At 43.5% G+C, this 15826-nt stretch overlaps 1 protein-coding gene across 2 annotated transcripts in view; it reads left to right on the top strand.

Moving 5' to 3' along the window:
- The window catches only part of SLC2A13 (solute carrier family 2 member 13), a 79161-nt gene that overhangs the window by 14320 nt on the left and 49015 nt on the right, over nt 1–15826 (top strand). Inside the window, exons 1-3 of one of the 2 annotated variants that reach the window (XM_026677169.2) lie at nt 2200–2357; nt 4282–4441; nt 5527–5735. In XM_026677169.2, coding sequence (XP_026532954.1) covers nt 4293–4441; nt 5527–5735 — 358 coding nt within the window. In that variant the 5' untranslated portion in view covers nt 2200–2357; nt 4282–4292. Of the gene's footprint in view, nt 1–2199; nt 2358–4281; nt 4442–5526; nt 5736–15826 lie in introns of those variants that run through there. The other variant, XM_087967799.1, reaches the window with a different exon arrangement.

A 15826-nucleotide genomic window follows, 5' to 3' on the forward strand; every position in this document is an offset into this window, starting at 1 on the left:
AGCGGGCCGGCTGGTGGGGGGGGAACGGGGGGAGATATGTTAGGGTTATGCCCAGTGGTGGGATTCAAACATTTTTACTACCAGTTTGGTGGGCGTGGCTTAGTGAGAGTGTAGGGGAAGGTTCCTGCAAAATCCCCATTCCCTCCCCACCCACTAACCTGCTTTCCAGTTCCGTTCTCCTGTGCAGGGCAACCAGAGAAGACCCAGCCGATCAGCTGAGACTCAGTGGGAGGCAGAGAATAGATGGGGTGGGGCCAGTCAGAGGTGCGATTTGCCAGTTCTCCGAACTAGTCAAAATTACCACTACCGGTTCTCTAGTGTGTACCCCCCTCCTGGTGCCTCATTTTTGGCCTCCATGGCCTGCAGCACTATCTCGGGTGAAAATGGGCCGTGTGGAGGCCCCTGTGAGGCCTGTTTTAACCGGCGGAGGCTTCGCAGGCTGGTCTAATATTTCCAGGCGAGCCCCGCAGGCCAGATTTAAGCACTCGGCCAGATGTGGCCTGCAGGCCTTGAATTTGACACCCCTGTTTTAGAGCTTGAAGAGAATTGTACAAATTTTGAGGCTGGAATACAGAATCTGAATGACAATTTTAGCTTCTGGTCAAAGCACGTTTGAAAATGCAATTAGTTATAGGTGAAAATAATTTTAACAATAAAGGGTTTTTTTGTTTTTTTGTAAAGAGCCGGAAGAGGTTTGTTATAATTCATTCCTTTTCAAATCTAGATTCTTCTCAGCATGCTAAATCTCCAAAAATGTATTTTAGGTGCAAAGATTCAGAGAGCAGGAGGAATATAGTTTTCTATCTTTATATATACTTTTTTTTTTTAAAAAAAGGATGTTCTCGTATAATATGTACTTAGCTGTAGTTTTTCGATCTCTTTGCTTCATGATGTTGTAGAATATAAATATATTCTGTAAAAGCAAATCCTCTTGGCAGCTGAATACAAAGTGACACGTGTCATTGACGGGCTAAATTATAAAGTTGCATTATCGGTCTTGGAAAAGGATTAGTTACCATGGCAACGAATAGTATGTCTACTGTCCTCCTGAACACAGTTATGTTTATATGTGTGTACATTTGTGTGTGTGTATTTGTCCAAAGGTTGCTGCTAGGACAGATAATACAGCTGGGGTTTTTTTCCCCAGCATAGTCATTAAAATTGAAAATAAACTATAAACACTGTTGTTTTGATTGCTAGTTCTTAGATCTTTTCCAATGATAGGAACAAGCACTGATTTTCTAAGGATTAAAGTTTATTTTCACATATATGACTTACCTAGTGGGGTAAACTATATATGCAGATATATACCAATAAAATATTTTATTGTTGGCATCGTCACAGTAAAAATATCAAAAGACACAGAAAGGTACTTTAAAACGAAGAAGTCTAATGTTAGTTTCAGTTTAATGTGGGAACCATATATTTATATCTAAGATTTGGGTCCTCTTAAAATAAGGCTCTACGCTCCTTAATTATTACTGGTTTTTTTTAAATTTTATGGATGTCTTAGCTAAGCTAAAATTTGGTTTTAATAACATTAAATCTGACATTTTTGAAGGGGCTGAAAGGTTAAAGTCTCATTAAAATATCACTATGCTTGTTCTAATTCAAGTTTGCTTATTTACTTAGTTTATATAGCTGCCCTTCTTTCAGGTGTTTCTAGGCAGCATACAAAAAATAAATAAAAATGTAAAAAAGCAAAACAAAAATAAAAACACATAGCAACTGGGCACAATCTAATCTATTTACTTCTGTTCATGGTGGTCATCCATTTCCTTTTGGTCTGAAGGACAATTATTATATTAATAAATATGTGTGTGCAACTTATTTCGTTGAATGAATGAATGAAATAGATATAGATATATCCTCCTGTTTTTCCCCATGACAACCCTGTGAGGTGGGCTGGGCTGAAGGAAAAGGACTGGTCTAGGGTCCCTCAGCTGTCTCTCATGGCTAAGGCGGGCGTAGAACTCTCAGTCTCTTGGTGATTGGCTCAGAGTCATCCAACTGGTTTTCATGCCTAAGGCAGGAGTAGAACTCTCCATCTCCTGGTGATTGGCTCAGAGTCACCCAGCTGGCTTTCATGCCTAAGATGAGACTAGAACTCCCCGTCTCCTGGTGATTGGCTCAGAGTCATCCAACTGGTTTTCATGCCTAAGGCGGGAGTAGAACTCTGTCTCTTGGTGATTGGCTCAGAGTCATCCAACTGGCTTTCATGCCTAAGGTGGGAATAGAACTCTCCATCTCTTGGTGATTGGCTCAGAGTCATCCAACTGGCTTTCATGCCTAAGGCGGCACTAGAACTCCCAACTTCCTGGTGACTCAGAGTCACCATGCTAGCTTTGATGGCTAAGGTAGGATTTGAACTCACAGTCTCCTATTTTCTAGCCTGGTACCTTAACCGCTAGACCAAGGGTGTCAAACTCACATTGTCACGTGACGTATTGCGACTTTCCCTCTTCGTTAAACCAGGGGGTGTGGCCAGTGCGTGACACATTCAGCCCGCGGGCCATGAGTTTGACACCCCTGCCCTAGACCAAGCTGTCTCTGTTATGAATATTATAATACTTTAATGTAGCCTTAATAGCTACGTAGGGGTTGGAAAAAAGGGAGGGGCGTTTTGGGGGTGTACCGCGGGGGGGTGGCTGGTGCCTCGGTGGGGGTTGGGTCACGGGGGGGGGGGGGGGGGGGGGGGGGGGGGGGGGGGGGGGGGGGGGGGGAGGGGTTAGGGTTGGGGGGGGGCGCATATCGGTGGAAAATACTTGGTTTTTTTGTGTAGGGGGTTGTGGCCTATGGGGGGTTTGTTGGAGAGGAATTACTTGATGATGCCTGGACAGGTGTCAATCACAAACATTTTTAATTTTGTCCATTTAATTCAGAGTTGGCAGTGAGGGATTAAGAGATCTTGGTTTTCTTTTTCTTCTTCTTCTCCAGCAGCTTAGCATACTCAAAATGGGTTTTTCATGATCAAAAGAAGATTAAAATTGTATATGATTCAAAATATGAAATGTTTGCCTTCTCAGGAAGAAATGAATTATTTAGAGCTGTGCTCAGCAGGTTGAAATTAACAGGCATAGAATTTTAATGCTTTTCTAAAGTACAGATAGTCTTCGATGTACGACCACAATTGAGCTGTGATGGCCCGGGGCCTGGCACAAAGGCAACACAGTCAGATAATCAGTAGGGCTCCAACTTTGTCCCCAATGTACCTTCTGGGCTGGAGAAAAACTCTCCCAGGAACAGCCTTTTGGCTCCAGAGAATCAAGTCCAAAATGTGGTCAACAAAAACTGTAACTATAAGTCCAGTCAAGACAAAATGAGGTAATCAATCCGGCAGGGCAGGAGCAAGAATTCCAGGCGTGAAGGCACAGCAATAACTCAACATGGTTGGGAAGATGCCAGGAACACAGATAAGCAAAGTCAACACAAGATAAATTCACGTTTGCTCCCAGATGCCACACTCAGGATGCATCTCTTTTAAACTCTCTTCCCAGCTGTGGCTAATGAAGGGAATCAGGGCCCTTTCCTCCCCCGTAAGCCACGCAACCCACGTTGCTCTCTTCTCCGTTCCTCCCTGCGTGTCCTAGGATGAAGAGGGGGTGGGCCTGGGTCTTCCTCTGAACTCCCTCTCCCTTGTTCTACCTCTTCCCTGCTCTGCCCAGCCAGATTTTGCCCTTCCCCAGTTTCCTCCACAGCCAACAGAGTCACACTCCTGCTCCCTGTCAGCTGTTCGTCTTCCTCCTCGGATTCAGACTCTGAGAAGGGCATTATATGAGCCCAACATTTCTGTCGTTAAGTGAGACATTTGTTAAGTGAGTTTTGCCCCATTTTATGACCTTCCTTGCCACAGCTGTTAAGTGAATCAGTGCAGGTGTTAAATTAGTCACACGGTTGTTAAGTGAATCTGGTTCCCCCATTGACTTTGTTTGTGAGGAGGTCACAAATGGGGATCCTGGGACATAGCAATGGTCATAAGTATGAGTCAGTTGCCAAGCATCGAAATTTGCATCACGTGACCATGGGGATGCTGGAAATGTCGTGACTTTGAAAAATGGTCACAAGTCACATTTTCCAGTGCTGTTGCAACTTCGAACAGTCACTAAACTGTTGCAGGACGAGGACTATCTGTATTATCGTTTCAACATGCCTTCCCAACTTCCAAGGCTTTAGGTGACTTTACATGCCTGCGATTTTAAATGTTGAATGTAAATTTAATTGCAATTTGTGTAAATTAAATAATTGACAGTAATTTTAATGGTTACCGTTCATCTCTTGCAGGCATTGCTTCGATGACGGTCCCTGTCTACATTGCAGAAGTGGCCCCACCTCACCTGAGAGGCCGCTTAGTGACTATAAATACACTTTTCATCACAGGTGGGCAGTTCTTTGCCAGTGTGGTAGATGGCGCCTTCAGCTACCTTCCCAAGGGCGGATGGAGGTTGGTATGAATTTGATTTCATTTTTTAATTTTTAAAAAATGAAACCGCAACGCTTCTTTTCATTGTAGACAGAGGCAAGTTACACTTCTGAAATAAATTGTGTTTACAGCAACTATATTTCGTAAAATGGGGCAAAATTCACTTAACAGCTGTCTCGTTTAATCACAGGTGTTTGGGGCTCAGATGTGGCCATAAGCAGAGAACTACCTGTAGGGACTCTCTTAAAAAATATCCAAAACTAAACTCTTGCTGTTCTTCTAGGACAGGAGTGTCAAACTCAAATTTCATTGAGGGACCCATAGGGCTGTGGTTGACCTCGGGGGAGGTGTGGGGGCATGGCTGACTGGGTGGGTGTGGCCGACAGGGTGGGAGTGGCCGACGGAGAGTGGCCAGCTTGACGCCTCTCCCCAAATTGCTGGCATGTTTCCCCTTTGCACTGGGTAGACCAAGCCAAAGCCACGCTGGCCTGATGTTTCCCCTTCGTACTGCATAGACTTGGCCAAAGCCACGCTGGCCCGATGTTTCCCCTTTGCAGGTAGACAAGGCTGAAGCCACACTGGCCTGAAGTTTCTTCTTCACATTGGGTAGACTGGGCCAAAGCTACACTGGCCTGATATTTCCCCTTTGCACTGGGTAGACCAAACCAAAGACACGCTGGCCCGATGTTTCCCCTTCGTACTGGATAGACTAGGCCGAAGCCCCACTGGCCTGAAGTTTCTTCTTCACATTGGATAGACTGGGCCGAAGCCACACTGGCCCAATGTTTCCCCTTTGGACTGGGTAGACTTGGCCGAAGCCCCACTGGCCTGAAGTTTCTCCTTCACATTGGGTAGACTGGGCCGAAGCCACACTGGCCCAATGTTTCCCCTTTGCACTGGGTAGACTGGGCCAAAGCCAGACTGGCCCGATCTTTCCTCTTCGCATTGGGTAGACCAGGATGGCCCTCTGGGCCGGATCCAACCACATCCTGGGCCGTATCTGGCTCACGGGCCTGAAGTTTGACACCCCTATTCTAGGAAGAGAATGTTAATAAGCCCATATTAAAAAAAAACAAAAACCTGTAATTTTATCTCTCTCCCTGTAGGTATATGCTGGGCCTGTCAGCAGTTCCAGCTGTCATACAATTCGTTGGTTTCCTTTTCCTTCCCGAAAGCCCCCGCTGGCTTATTCAGAAAGGACAGACTCAAAAAGCACGGAGAATTCTCTCCCGGATGCGGGGAAATCAAACGATCGACGACGAATATGACAGCATTAAGAATAACATTGACGAGGAAGAAAAGGAAGTTGGGACAGGTAGGCTGAATTTTTATCGTCCATCACATACGGTTAGTGACTTGCACAGCAGAATTTTAATAAGTTGCTTTGGCATGCATTTTAAAGCAGAATTGCGCCTGTTTAAATTGTCTTACAAAATGGTGGTTTTCTTAAATGTCTGGAAATTTTCAGTCATTCAGCTCATGGTTGTCCCAAAGGCAGCTAGACATTCTGGTTTTCTTTGAAGACGTTTCGCTTCTCATCCAAGAAGCCTCTTCCACTCTGACTGGATGGCGGGGAACGGAAGGGTTTATACACCTTGCAGACAGCTGGTCATTTGTATCCTGTATTCTGCAATTTTTTTCCCCTCTGGAAATCCATTCCTACTCCCACCCCATTCAAAGGGTGTTCATCCCAAATTGTATAGCTAAAAGTCTGTAGAGATTTTCAATCATCCGGTCATGGTTGTCCCAAAGGTGCTTTTTCAGGAAGCAACTGGACTTTCCCGTTTTTTCTTTTGAAGGTGTTTCGCTTCTCGGCCAAGAAGCTTCTATAGCTCTGACCAGATAGTGGGGAATGGAAGGATTTCTATTCCTTGCAGACAGCTGGTCATTTGCATCCTTTTTAGAGGGTCATTGAGGCCACTTGGAGGTTTAATCTGTGCCCTCAGGATCACCTGAGTGGGTGCAAATGGGTGTGGAGCCGCCTTGGAACTGCTGAAAGGTCTGTGTTGTAGACTGGAGATAGATAATATGGAGATAATATAGAGCTGCTTCGGCTCTGAATGGATGGTGGAGAAGGGAAGGATTTATACTCCTTGCAGACAAAGCTGGTCATTTGTATCCTTTTAAAGCGTCATTGAAGCCACTTGGAGGTTTGTCTGTGTCCTCAGGGTCACCTGAATAGTGCAAATGGCTGTGGAACCTTCTTGGAACTGCTGAAAGGATTATGTTGTAGACTGGAGATAAATCATATTGTATCCCTCCCACTCTGTTGAGAGGAGGCTGTTCAGTTTTGACATAGATGGCCTCTTGGACCCCTCTTACAAACCAAAAGAATGCAAATGACCAGCTGTCATTTAGAAATCTTAATTATTTCTAAAATAATTTTTTTATAATCTTCTAAAAGGCTAACAAAGACTTAAATATTTTGGATTCAGCCAGCCAGGCAGCCCTGTCATTTATTTAAAATTAGGATTCACAGTATTTCCATATTGATGCAAATTATGTAAGTTTTTAGCATCCACGTTCACCCTTTCTCAATAATCAAATCATTGTTCTTGCTTGCAGAGTTCTTTCCTCTTTTATTACTCTAGGTATATAAAACAGCTTACGAAGTGCATAACTCTCAGAACAGCTGCACTGTTGACAGTACACAGATGAGGAATAATGTCTGAGTAGCAACAGAGCATTCTTTAGGAATTCAAAATTCTCAAGCTCTGTGTATTTTTGCTTGCAATTTATGTCTGCTCTTGAACATTAAACTACCAGCGACATAAATCTAGGTAATAGCATTTGCCACTTTGCCAGTCATCTTGGAAAAACTTCTGTAATAAAGTTGTAGCTTGTAAATCGGAGGCTGTATTTTGAGATCAGTTATTAGTGAATAATTAGGTCATGTTCATATATTCAAATATCTGTGGAGATTCTCATTCATCCAGGTCAGGATTGTCCCAAAGGTGTTTTTTTTGTCAAAAGGCAACTGGATTATTTAAATCTGAAGACCCTTCAGAATCTTTTTATAATCTGTAGCTACATTTTAGCTGTAAAGTTACCTGCAATACCACACACTTTAAAGAAAAAACACAACAACTCATAAAGCACATCTGTCTATGAAGATTCTCAATCATCCAGGTTGTCCCAAAAGTGCTTTTTCAAAAGGCAACTGGACTTTATTTTTCCTTTAAGACGTTTCGCTTTTCCACCCAAGAAGCTTCTTCAGTTCTGTCAGAAGTTCTGTCAGAAATCAGAACTGAAGAAGCTTCTTGGATGGGAAGCGAAATATCTTCAAGGAAAAGCAAAGAAAAAGCCAGTTGCCTTTTGAAAAAAAGCATCTTCGGGTTCATATATTCACCTTTTTTAACCAGAGCAAATAATTGCTAACAAAAGGACTTTGATGTGCTAGCAAAACAAATGCAATTGGCAGTAAATAATACATCCTTGTACAGATTCCTGGGTAAAATAGTTTTATTCACATTTTGCTTCAAAGGTGTTATGGCTTCCTCGTATTTATCTCCTGTTGTTATGACAACAGGATTCTTTTCCCCACTGGCCTTAACATTTGTAATGTTCGCAAAAGGGGGGGGAAAAGTAAGAAAATGTTGATATCTTAAGTACAGTCTTAGAAAGAGGACAGCTAATTGAAATAGTAAAAACGACGATTTCTTTATTCCTCCAGGCATATATCTGCTTCAAAGGTTAAAAAACAACAACCCTGATTTGTAATGTATCATAAGCAGACATTTTGAACTTTTGTTAGAAAAAGAGATTCGGTAATGAGCTAAAATATGGCAATATTATGTGGGCAAAATTTAACACACATAATTATGTGTCTGGATAAATTTCCTGAGGGGGAGAAAAATTAATCAACTTGCCTTCAAAAGTTGTGGACGCAACACTGGAGGTTTTTAAGAAGAGACTGGGCAACCATTTTGTCTGAAATGGACAGGGTCTCCTACAGGGGTTGACTAGAAGACCTCCAAGGTCCCTTCCAACTCTGTTATTCTATAGTCTATACATTATATATAAAACCATGCAGGTTTAGGAATTGGAAACTGAAGTGTCAAATGATGACTTGCATGGACTTGTGAATGCAGCATGAACCACCAGATTCTGCTGGGTTTTGTATGCTATGGAAAATATAGTATCTGTTGAGTTAACATAACAGCTTCAGAGATCAAGTCATCAAATGTGGCATTTGTGACTACGAAATTATGGAGAAGTTTCCTGACAGTGAGAACAATCAATCAGTGGAATGACTTTAGAATAGAATAGAATAGAATAGAATAGAATAGAATAGAATAGAATAGAATAGAATGGAATAGAATGGAATAGAATAGAATAGAATAGAATGGAATAGAATAGAATAGAATAACAGAGTTGGAAGGTGTCATGCCCTTGGTAGAGTTGGACTCTGAGGGAGAGGAGGAACAGTCTACAGGGAGTGGAGGTGTGGCTCCGGAGGTTGGGGAGGAGGTTGGGGAAGGGGCAGAGGCCAGCTGGGCAGTCAGAGGAAGAACCAGGCCCATACCCTCTGCATCCTAGGACACGCTGGGAGGAACGGAGAAGGAAACAACTTGGCTTACGAGAGAGGAAGCGGCCATGATCCTCCTCGTTGGTTGCAGCTGGGGAGACTAGTATATAAGAGAGACAGTTACAACACAGCGTTGCCAGAAGCAAAGCGTGTGTTATTTTGCGCTGAAGTTATCTTGGTTGGCGTCGTTTCAACAGACTCTGTCTTGTTATCTCCTTGAATTTGGTAATTACTTAGCCTGGTCCGTTGTGGAAATTCCTTCACTGTAGTTTGTTTTAGTTTTTTATTTCACCTTCATCTGCTCATTAAGTTCGGACTGTATTGCCTTCGTTGAAGACTATTTTTGAGTACATTTTATCTCCAACGGAGAATTATTGAACAGTGGGGCCAAGTTGGAGGCATTAAAGGACATTTGGATTTTGTTACGTTTGTGTTACACTCCGAGTCATCACAGAAGGGATCTTGGAGGTCTTCTAGTCTAACCTCCTGCTTTCCTCCAGAAGTTGTGGATGCTCCATCATGAGAAGTTTTCAAGAAGAGATTGGACAACCTTTTGTCTGAAATGGTGTGTAAGGTCTCCTGCTTGAACCGGGGGAGGGGGGTTGGACTAGAAGACCTCCAAGGTCCTTTCCAACCCTGTTAATTCTGCTTCTCCCCGACTTCTGCTAATTTACTGGTTCTTCTGGAAAATATTCCTTTTTTAAAAAAACCAAGTCATTGAAAATGTATAAAACAATGCAGCAGCGCTGGGCTTGTGACTTACGGAACGTTTGGGACAATGCTGTTTTTAAAGTGTGTCCCTGTGTTTTGTGTTAAACTTGGAACAAAGCCAGTGTGTTTTGCGGGTAGGGTCAAGGCAAAGCTCTTTGAATATATGAGGGTTTTGTTTCAAGTCTTTTCTTGCGATTGGAGCAATTTTCACAGCTCAAAAATAGATTTGTTTCCTTTGACAATTGCTTTGTCCTCTCTTCTTTCCTTTCCTCCCTCCCTCCCTCTCCTGCCTTCCCTCTTTCCTGGCTATCTGCTAAAGAAAGGAAGGTAGGTTTCCTAATCCTGAATTGCTTGCAAAAAGCTTATAAAACTAACCTTTGAAAGCAGCAGGCTGACCGCCTTGATCTAATATAATTGGTCCTTGACTTGCGACACTTCATTTAGTGACCGAAGTTACAATAGCACCACAAATTGACTTACGACCATTTCTCACAACACTTAACGACACAAAGTCAATGAGGGAAGCCGGATTCACTTAATGTGATGACCCGGGGTGTGGCACAAAGGCAACACGGTCAGTTAATCAATAAGAGTCCCTTGGCCCCCAATGTCCAGGTTACCTTCTGGCTGGAGAAAAACTCTCACAGGAACAGCTGTTGGCTGCAGAGAATCAAGTCCAAAACGTGGTCAACAAAAACTGTTACTATAAGTCCAATCAAGGCAAGATGAGGTAGCTAGTCCGGCAGGGCAAGAGAAGGAATTCCAGAAGGCACAGCAATCTCAACATGGTTGGGAAGACACCAGGAATACAGATAAGCCAAGTCAACACAAGATAAACTCATGTTTGCTCCCAACAGCTGCCACATGCAGCCTGCATTTCTTTTAAACTTTCTTTCCACGTGTGGCTAATGAAGGGAATCAGGGCCCTGTCCTCCCCTGTAAGCCACGCAACCCACGTTGCTCCCTTCTCCGTTCCTTTCTGCGTGCCCTCGGATGAAGACGGGGTGGGCCTGGGTCTTCCTCTGAACTCCCTCTCCCTTGTTCTACCTCTCCCCTGCTCTGCCCAGCCGGACTTTGCCCTTCCCCAGTTTCCTCCACAACCAACGGAGCCACACTCCCACTCCCTGTCAGCTGTTCATCTTCCTCCTCGATTCAGACCAACAGGGGCATGACACTTAACAACCCTATTACTAACTGAACTACTGCAGAGATTCCCTTAACAAAGGTGGCAAGAAAGGTCGCAAAACTCACTTAACAACTAGCCTGCTTAGCAGGAAAAATTTGGGGCTTGATTGGGGCCCGCCTTCTCTTGAAAATTTAGAACTTGGATCTAGATTTTAAAATGGGCTATATTTTTTAAAAAATTTCTTCATTCTAGGAGAAAGCATAGACTATGTGGGCCACTGAATTACAAGTCATAAATATGAGGCAGTTGGCCAATCATCCATATTTTGATCCCATGAGCACAGGGACGCATAAGTGTGAAAAATGGTCATAAGTCATTGTTGTGTCCTGTCGGTCGCCGGCCCCTCCAGCAACCGAATCAGAGAAGGAGGAGGAGGCATGGGAGTCAGGGTCAGCAGTCAGGGCAACCTGGGAGCTCCGAGGGGGAAAGAGGGAATGGAGCTGTCAGAGAGAGACAGAGGTGGAACCTGGGCCTTCCATCAGCCCTCAGATGGAGAGTCAACAGCCCCCAGGTCTGGAGATGGCTGATGAGGAAGAGGAGGAACAGCTAGGTTCAGCGCCTGATGCATGGTTGCGCAGAAGGCAGAGGAGAGGAGAGCAGTGGAGATCTATGGGCCGGTCCTTGGGACGGAAAATCCACCACTGCTAGTGAAGCCCCACCCGAGCTCTGGGGATAAAAGGCAGGGGGTGGAGATGAATAGATGTGGCAGACAACTATTCATCTTCTGGCTGGCTGGACTTGTTAGCTTGAGAACTATCGGTAAGCTGAACTATGGCTCAGATATCTCAGCTGGATAAATAGATGGTGATTAAGTCATTCCAGCATCTAAAGGACATTGGATAGGCAAAGGGTCCTTGGTTGTTAGATGTAGGATTCCTGTGACAATTTTTCTGAAGAGCTTCTACATGTACTGATGAAAAGGACAGGCTAAGATTGGAAGTCTGTTAATAAAGAGAAATAATTCTGGGAGCCTGACAGTGTTAGCATGACGTTAAGTTTTAGGAACATGTCACTTAGCAACAGAATGCCTGGCTTTACCGTCATTAACCAAGGACTACTTATATTGTAAACAGATATCAGAAACCTGGATTGAACTCTTTCAAGAGAAAGAAATGACTTTTAGAGGGCCCACCTGAGCTCCAGAGAGGACTGTTCCTCTTGGCTTCTAGGTGTTCACTAAGAAAGGATTTTTCAGACTGATCATCAGAGCATTAGTATTTCTTCTTCTTCTTCTTCTTCTTCTTCTTCTTCTTCTTCTTCTTCTTCTTCTTCTTCTTCTTCTTCTTCTTCTTCTTCTTCTTCTTCTTCTTCTTCTTCTTCTTCTTCTTCTTCTTCTTCTTCTTCTTCTTCTTCTTCTCCTTCTTCTCCTTCTCCTTCTCCTTCTCCTTCTCCTTCTCCTCCTCCTCCTCTGATGCTAAAGAGTTCTGCTCCTCCTCCCCACCTGAAAAGAAATCTTTTCCAAAGGCAAAACACAAGCAGAGGAGAGGAGTTTCAGTTTCAGTTTCACAGCACCAAGCAGCTTTAGTACAGAACAGTTGAGCTAAGCCACACCCAGGCTCCTTGCTGTCTCCTCCTTGCTCACGCAGCAAATACCGTTTCAGTTTCCAAACAGCTCTCAACTCTCTCACACACTGACAGGATGCTAGCCATATGAATACTGATGGATGTTGGTAGGCAGAGGTAGAATTCCTGCCCCCCCCCCCTTTATTTTCCTCCCCAAAAACTAAGCCCGATCACATATATCTTAAAAACAAATATACTCTGGTATCTTTCACATTTTGCTGTATTGAGTGACAATGATATGACTTCAATAATTATTTGTCTCTTTGCAGATAGTTTATTTTTTAAAATACATTTTTGATTTGGACATTTTTTAAAATAATATAGTTTTTCAGTTTATGGGGATAATGGAAAATACAATCTTTTCAGTATAGCTTGAGCATAAATTTGCCTCTGTGTACTCCTGTTCTTGAGATGTGAAACTCTGATAATATTTTTTAAAGTTTTTAGATATAGAGGTTCATGGAGTCAACAGAAGATATAAATCCAAACATTGTCAGATGAGTTTTGAAACTTCTTTGAACGTTGTGGCCAGATTGATAATTGCTAAGGCAAAGATTTTAAGGGTAGGTTAAACCATTTAATTTAGCCAAGAAAGTGATATTAGTAGACCTTTAACTTCTCCTGTCATTTCTTTAAAATCAAGGTTTAGATGGAGTACCTGGGCAAAATAAATGGAGCACTCACTACCTAAATACGTGTAAATATTAAAAATAATTCTTTTATTTAATATAGGTAGTTCTCGACTTACGACCACAATTTTCTCTTAAGTGAGTTTCGACCCTTTATACCACCTTTCTTGCCACAGTTGTTACGTGAATGGAGGTTTTTAAGGGGAGATTGGACAGCCATTTGTCTGAAATGGTACAGGGTTTCCTGCTTGACCCCGGGAGGGTTGGACTAGAAGACCTCAAAGGTCCCTTCCAACTCTGTTATTTTGATTTGTAGCTATGGCCAGGAGGTTTTCCTTCTCTCCCCCCCTCCCCCAGGTAAACATTTTACAGCGAAAAGAATATGGCTGGACCTATATGAGCGAAACGATTTAATAATTCTTCGAAACATGTTTTTTGAATTTTTGACAGGGTTTGCTTTTAAGTGCGGGGGGGGGGGAAGTGGAGGATATTCTCAGCAGCCGAAAAATTTGCTCCTGAGCTCATTGCAGTCCACACTTTTTCACAAAATCCCTTTCCAACGTATCTTAGCAACAAGAACAGCAATGTGCGCCAAGGCAATTGGGGAGTTTGGTATTTATTTATTTATTTATATATATTAGTTTTGAGAGGGCAATGAACTTAAAATCACGCAGTTCACGATAATTGAAATCTCCAAAGCAAGGTTGTTTAAGGACTGCATTCTAAGCTGTGAAGAACAAAAAGAAAAAAATGACTAACTAACTTAATAGGCTATGTTTTAAATAAAAAAAAAATGGGAGAGATACCATCTTTGCAATAACATCTGGTAAACGGGTTGGGTTCGAGTCCTCTAATGAATTAATCAACTCTTGAAAGCTATAACAATTGCTCCGCTGATGAGGCATCAAGAACTTATTTTTTTTCCTCCCGTTATTTAATGATCACGTCTCTTATGCTCAGTCGCTTAAAACAAAACAGCACTGGGAAAGTAACAGAAAAACAGCATCGGAAGGGACCTTGGAGGTCTTCTAGTCCAACCCCGCCTGCTGAAGCAGTAGACTCTACTCCAGGGGCATCAAACTCAGTTTCATTCAGGGACGCGCTAGAGCTGTGTTGACCTTGGGGGGCTGGGTGGGCGTAGCCACCTTGACGCCACTCATGGGGTATGGCTGACTAGGTGGGCGTGGCCAGCTTGACACCACTCCCCAAAATGCTGGCATATTTCCTCTTCGCATTGGGTAGATTGAGCCAAAGCCAGGCGGGCCGGCCCCTATATAATTTCCAAGATGGCCACCCCACGGGCCAGATCTGACCACATCGCCAGCCGAATCCAGCCCACGCATGCCTTGTGTTTGACACCTGTGCTCTATAGCATTTCAGACCAGTGCCTGTCCAGTCCCTTCTTAAAAACTTCCAGTGTTGGAGCACCCACAACTTCCGAAGGCAAAGTCGTTCCATTGGTTAATTTTTCCCACTTTCAGGAAATTTCTCTTCTGATTTCTAGGTTGGTTCTCTCCTTGATCAGTTTCCATCCGTTGCTTCTTATCTTGCCTTCTGGTGCTTTGGACAATAGGTTGACCCCTTCTATTTTTGTGGCAGCTCCTCAAATAATGGAAGATTGCTGTCATGTCAACCCTGCTCCTTCTTTTCATTAGACTAGACATACCCAATTCCTGCAATCTTCTTCGTATGTTTTAGCCTTGAGCCCCCTAAAGATTGGTACTTCACTTTTGTTGTGGTTCACTGGCAGCCTGTGCAGACGGCAGCGAAATCAGACAGTGGGGAAGAACAGGGATCAGTCCAGGAGTCTGGGGAGGACTCGGATGAGGGTCCTGCATCCGATACAGAGATGGGGCCAGGACCATCTGGGAGTTGTGTGCTGACTCCGGAGCCTCCACAGTCTGGCAGCAGTGAGGCAGAGGCACAAGGGGAGCCTGTTCCAGTGCGCGCTTCCACAGAGCTGCCAGAAGGCAAGAGCAGCTGAGACAAAAGGGGCAACTTGGGAGTAAGGCTTGGAGGGGATTGCCCCTCCCCTAAGGTAAAAAGAGCAAAGGTAGAGAAACCTTTGCAGGAAGCAAAGTCGTTCACTCTGTTCAGATTAAACTTTGAAGCTCTGTGTGGGCTTTGTACTTCGGTTGGTTTTTTTCCAGTTAATTTGGCACTTTAGTTGTTGGCAGCAATTCAAAGGAGAGAAAGGTGGGTGCTTATCTCAAGGGATTATTTTGGATTCATTACATGCTGGGAATGAAAATAATTCCCAGCATTGAAATAAAACAAGAGTTGTTTGGACTAAGCGTGTGCTTAATTACGGTCTTAGGAACAACTTACCTCAGCTAGATATTTCTGAATCGTAGAGGAGGACGGTAGAAGAATATGGGAAAACCTCCTTTATCATTCTCTTTCCTGAGTGGCTAAACAGGCTGTTATTTATGTAATGGAATGCATTAGGATGATAGAACTTGATGGGACCTCGAAGATTTTCTAGTCCAACCCCCTGCTCAAGGCAAGCCACCTTAAAGCATCCGGGTTAAATGGTTGTTCAGTCTGTTTTTGAAAACCTCCAGAGATGGAGCACTCGCAGCCTCAGGAGGGAAGCTGATTCTATTGATTCAATTGTCCTCACTGTCTTCTGATCCAAACCCTTGTCCAATGAAACAAACATGAACCAAAAGGAACAGAAACCTTGTAATGATTCTTACGAATCCCCAGTTAAAAGGATGCTGCAAACTAATTAACTTTGATAAGCACGAACCTCGCCAAAACTGTGCGAGGCTGCCAAGAATAACAGA

This window comes from Notechis scutatus, chromosome 6 (assembly GCF_049901735.1).
Source record: "Notechis scutatus isolate UNSWTSFEM ecotype Mainland chromosome 6, rNotScu1.2, whole genome shotgun sequence".
NCBI classification, from domain to species: Eukaryota; Metazoa; Chordata; class Lepidosauria; order Squamata; family Elapidae; genus Notechis; species Notechis scutatus.